Here is a 5,607-nt window from a genome sequence, read left to right as displayed (position 1 = left end):
ACATTTTTATTGGTTACAAATGGAAGTGATGGATACAGTCAGTGGGATGCTGCCTTTTCTCACCGGCCCCTGAGTTGTGAGAAACATCGAAATGTTTCCCTGTAACCTCCCTGTGGGATAAGGATGGACAACCCAGCGCTACCCTCAGTCTGTTACCATAGCGACAGGCTACCCCATCGCTGAAACACTGAACTGAAATGAGAAAATCCCGGATGGCTTAATTAATGCGGGAATTTGATCGATGGATGGATTTGGGTGAAGGGATATTTCAGCACATTCTTCAGCTGCTGCCTGAACTTAGTCTGGGTCACGGCATAAATCGCGGTGTTTGTGCAGCAACTGAGGAGCTGCAGCATGAAGCCCAATTCCTGCATAAAGCGATGGAGGTACACAGAGTAATACCCAATATACCACATCCAGTTCCATATAGAATACAGCATTAACATTGACCATAACAGGATGAAATTGGCCGAGATTACAAACAGTAAAATGATGGATTTTTTTCGATTTCTCATTTCAGTGTCAGACTGAGCGTCCCCATTGGTGTGAGCGCGGAGTCTCCTGCGGGCTCTGCTGGTCACTACAATGTGTCTGACGGTGAGAACATTGAGCAGCAGAATCAGAAGAAATGGGACACCCGGGGTTAGAATGTTGTGGAGGAACTGGATTGTGACCCAGACACTGGAGAATAGAACAGCGTCTGTTACATCACAAAACCAGGGGACGTTCACCAGCCAATACCGAGCCGTGAGCATAAAATACCGGGAAATGTCCTTTAAACAGCTCAGCACAGTCACTGCTCCCAGAACCACAGCCGCCGTCTTCTCACTGCAATATTTACTTTTCAGCTTCTGGCAACAAATGGCCACAAACCGATCAAAGGTGAAAGTGACGGTGAACCAGACAGAGCAGTCAGTGGCTGCATAAAGCAGGACGGCGTGGATATTACACACGGGGACGGAGTCCTTCAGGAAATAAAACTGTTCCCGATAAACAATGGGAATGTGTCTCAGTATCAGGTCGAGGATAATGACCAGGAGATCCGCCGCTGCCATGGCCCCCAGGTAACGTCTGACACATGGAGACAATCCACAATCTTTATAAAGCAGGACGTAGATGGTCACTACGTTAACTGTGAGGAAGGAAAACAAACCCATTATCCATCAGCCTGGAGGCAAAGGGACCCGTTTGATCGGGGACCCAGTGAGATTTTCAAATGTGTCCCTGTATTCAGGGATTTATTAAAATAATCGGAGCTGGAATAACACATGGGAAGGTCGGAATTACTGACAAAAATGGCAGTTACAGAATGTGAGGGACAGAACGTTCCGGGGAGTGTCAGTTATAGAATGTTGGGGACAGAACGTTCCGGGGACTGTCAGTTATAGAATGTTGGGGACAGAACGTTCCGGGGACTGTCAGTTATAGAATGTGGGGACAGAACGTTTCGGGGAATGTCAGTTATAGAATGTTGGGGACAGAACGTTCCGGGGAATGTCAGTTATAGAATGTTGGGGACAGAACGTTCCGGGGAATTTCAGTTATGGAATGTCGGGGACAGAACGTTCCAGGATCTCCTTGACCTGTCCATCACCTTTCCCCTCTATCATCCTCACCAGCATGATGTACTGTGCACAGGCTACATTTCTGTCCAGCATTGGGAGCGGTGCAGACCACATCAGGGCACTAATGTGTGAACCGTGAACAAATATCCATTCAGCATGGGGAGCTACACAAACCACTTCAGCGCATGATCTATAAACCTCAACCAGACAGTCTGACCAGCACAGCGAACTATGCAGTGATCACCCGTGAATTAATCTGTAACCCAGGAACAGTTACCCTCCCAGCATGTAGGGCTGTGTACACCACCCTAGTGCATTGATCTGTAACCCAGGAACAGTTACCCTCCCAGCATGTAGGACTGTTTACACCATCCCAGTGCATTGATCTGTAAACCAGGAGCAGTTACCCTCCCAGCATGTAGGGCTGTGTAACCCACCCCACTGCATTGATCTGTAACCCAGGAACAGTTACCCTCCCAGCATGTAGGAATGTGTACACCATCCCACTGTATTGATCTGTAACCCAGGAGCAGTTACCCTCCCAGCATGTAGGACTGTGTACACCATCCCAGTGCATTGATCTGTAAACCAGGAGCAGTTAGCCTCCCAGCATGTAGAGCTCTGTCCACCAACCCACTGCATTTCTCAGTAACACTGTGTTAGATCCCTGCCCAGTGTGGGGAAACTTGCAGCCCGTGCTGGGAGTGACAGGATGTGCAGCTCCCATCCATTTACAGCTCCTTATCTACAGTGTGCCCTGACAAGAGTGTGCTGTGGGTGTGAATATCACTGCCAGAGAGAGACGGCAGGGGAATCAGTTTAAATCTCACCACATGGGAGGAGTTTGGGGTATAGACAGAGAGGGGGAGACTGAGAGATAGTGTCATGGAAGGATGTGTTCCCAGGTTTCAGAATGCTGAAATGTAGACACTTCGATAACATCCTGTCACATGAACCTGTCTTCCCAGGAAAGATGGGGAAAAGGGATATTGGTGTGAGGCCAGATGAGCATTTGTTCTGCATCTATGTTACTGGAATTGCTTTCAACCGAATCTATGACTCATTGGACAGATTCTAACAATAATTTATCTTTGTTTGATTTTCCTTGAATGTGACAGAGGGATCGTCCACACAAGGCTGAGATAGTTTCCTGGTGCTATCGTATCGAACTCACCTCGTTAACCACCCAGCCCACCCCATGGTGTCCCTCTCATTCAATTCTCGATTCTCCCACCCATCATGGCGGGAGGTACTCACCATCGCCCTGATTCCCCTGGATATTCCGTGATCCCTGGCACGGGTGCCACCTTTAAAAGGCCAATGGGCACACGGTTGAGCTTTCTCAGTTCGGAGCTGCCCTGCAAAGTTTACCTCGAGCATGGCAGATCATGGGCAATTACACCGCGGTTTGTCGACAGGGGCACCGAAGTGCTGGTGGATGAGCTAGTACAGAATGAGACCATTCTCTTTCCAGAGGAGGCCACACCACCAGACCCACCGAGCATGGTCTGAGCTCACCACCCAGCTCAGTGCAGTATCTCAGTCTGAAGAAATGCCCAGCAAGACAGGACAAGTTTCAATAACCTTCCCTGCTCTTTCAGGATAAGGGTCACCATATTCTCTCTGCTCCCTCCCACTCACTGTAAATCTGTTATAGCACCGACACCCGAACAAGGCTCATGCTCCACCACTCTCACTGCTGCATGCAGCAACTTCGCCCCCCCTTCCCTCCACTTTACCCCTCTCCACTACACTAATAATACTGCATGCATACAACACCGTGGACTGACTCCCTCTGGACACCTCACCATGACACCGTCCCCCACCTACACCAGCACTAAGAGCAAGGCCACCAACCCCCACCCTCACTCCAGCCCTCCCTTTCTCCCATTCCAGGAGATACAGTCCGATATCCGTTCCCTCACTCCCTCCCCACGCCATGTGGGGAGGACCCTGGTAGGAGTCGGAGAGGACCGAGACGTTTCGTGTGGAGATTCTGAAACATCCACGTCCCACTGACCGAGTAAGGAGCAATGTTCAGTGAAGGGCAATTCTCATTTTTTACCCATTGGCAGCTCCATTTCCCCCCGACTCAACTTAGAAGCCGTGGCCCTGATGCCATCCCCCTTTTGTGACGAGCTGATACAAATGGTATCCCCATGGTCTCGTTGGGCAGGAGGGTGGACTCACGTCACATACCAGCCCATCACATACTAGTCACCACCACCACCCAGGAAGGGAGCACGGAGACTCCCTCCTACACCTCCCCCTGTAAACAACTCAGAAACTGAAACTAATCTGATAGTTACTGCTCTCCCCACGTGTCCCGATATCTTCAATAATCTGTGCTCATATACACCCAGGACTCTCTGTTCCTGCAGCCCCTATTTAACAGTAAGCTGTTTTATATTGTCTTTCATTGTCTTTCCTACCAAAGTGCATCACCTCACACTGCTCTGCACTGATCCCCAGCTGCCATACACCTGAGCACTACATCAACCTGTCACTGTCCTGTTAGAGTTCCACACTGTCCTCCATAGACTTCAGAGTTATTCCAGGTTTGGTGCCATCTACAAACATTGAGATTGTTATAGCGTCACAGTTCCCATGCAACGACTGAAATTCTGCGACACTCACGAGTGTGAGCAAGTGAAATACCGCGATATTCCAAACGGACAGAGTTGAATAATGACATGCTGTCAATGAAGCAACAAAAATCCTAATAAAAACCAAACGGAGTGAATGAAATATTGACAAACCATAGAGAAGAGAATTCCAGATTGGCTCCAAGTTTCTGTATTGACATCAGGGTATTAATGTCATGCAGTCGAGAGTGTGTATGTACCTTTAAGAGAGAGGGAAAGCTGTTCTGAACTGAGAGCTTCCAGGCACCTGTGATATGAGAGGATGGCAGACCCAAAGTGTGAAGGACAACTGAAAATATGTCACATTTGGCTGTGGAATAGATCCCTGAGATGGTTGCGCCTTGGACAACAATTCGAATTTTACCAATCAGTTTAAATTATGCCACAGGATAGTAAAACCAAATCAAGTGTGAATGTATTGGTTTTCGGAAGTTGAACCAATGAGATGATCCGATGTTGTGCATATTAAAAATGCAGACATTTAGAAAATTGCAGACAGAGTAAATGCCATCAACACAGATCCAAGAGATTAGGAAACGCTCTCTATCAAAGGTACCTTTTCATATGGAACATATTCGCAGTAAAAAGAAAGAAGATGACCCAGGGAGATCTATAGCCCCAAGAAGACACACAAACAACAGCTGCTGTGTGATTTTGAAATTAAATGAGTGCAATTTTAATAAGTGTCTTATTGAAACAGTATATCATTATAGAGTTGGAATTGGGTAATAAGCAGTTAAGAGAAAGGGGGTCTCAGAATTCAGAATGCTTGATGTAAAATGTTCACTTTCAGAGTTAAAAAATAAATTGACGTTATTATGTAAACAGTGGAATTTGGCAGTTCTCTGTCACTCATATTTTAACAGTTTACAAGGCAAATTGAGCATTTCTTTATGTTTAGTTTAAGTTACCAGATGAGCTTCACGCCGCGCCCTAACCATCCCCGTGTGTGTATCTGTGGGTCTCTGTGTGGGGCAGATCTGGCAGTCTCTGTGGTGCTTAAAGTAATGCAATACCACCCTCTGCTGGCCTCCCCACGCCACTGCACCGGCATTGGCACAGTGTGAAAACCAACAGAGATTCATTCAGAGATGGGGAGGGAGAGGGCAGCTGCTCACAGCACCATCCAAACTGATGTCTTATCCATGGACTGATCTAAATGTCCTTTAAACGTTGTAACTGTCCCTGCTTTCACCACTTGCTCTGGGAGTTCATTCCTTACATAAGCCAGATTCTGTCTAAAAGAATTACTTCTCATGACTTCTGTAAATCTTTTTCCTCACACCTTAAAATATCCGTCAGTTTTGAATCCCCAACTCTAGGGAAAAGACATCAGCCCTTCAGCTTATCTGTTGTACCCCTCATTATTTTATAAACCCCTGTAAGGTTACCCCTTA

The 5,607-nt window shown here is 47.3% G+C and overlaps 1 protein-coding gene across 1 annotated transcript; it reads right to left on the bottom strand.

The window, feature by feature from the left end:
• Positions 1 to 221: 221 nt before the first annotated feature.
• LOC148136831 (putative G protein-coupled receptor 139) lies at positions 222 to 1,157 on the bottom strand. Its single transcript, XM_087983370.1, has one exon. It carries the CDS (start codon positions 1,155 to 1,157, stop codon positions 222 to 224), a length of 936 nt encoding a protein of 311 aa, XP_087839496.1.
• Positions 1,158 to 5,607: the final 4,450 nt, after the last annotated feature.

The sequence above is a fragment of the Chiloscyllium plagiosum genome, unplaced genomic scaffold, assembly GCF_037043375.1.
Source record: "Chiloscyllium plagiosum isolate Xiang-an unplaced genomic scaffold, Cpla_swu_hap1 HiC_scaffold_45, whole genome shotgun sequence".
NCBI lineage: Eukaryota > Metazoa > Chordata > Chondrichthyes > Orectolobiformes > Hemiscylliidae > Chiloscyllium > Chiloscyllium plagiosum.
The sequence above is the reverse complement of the archived record's forward strand: the minus strand, read 5'-3'. Positions and strand labels throughout refer to the sequence as shown.

Coding starts and splice junctions, on each gene's coding strand:
- LOC148136831 (XM_087983370.1), bottom strand. CDS start 1,157: ATGGGTTTGTTTTCCTTCCTCACAGTTAACGTAGTGACCATCTACGTC.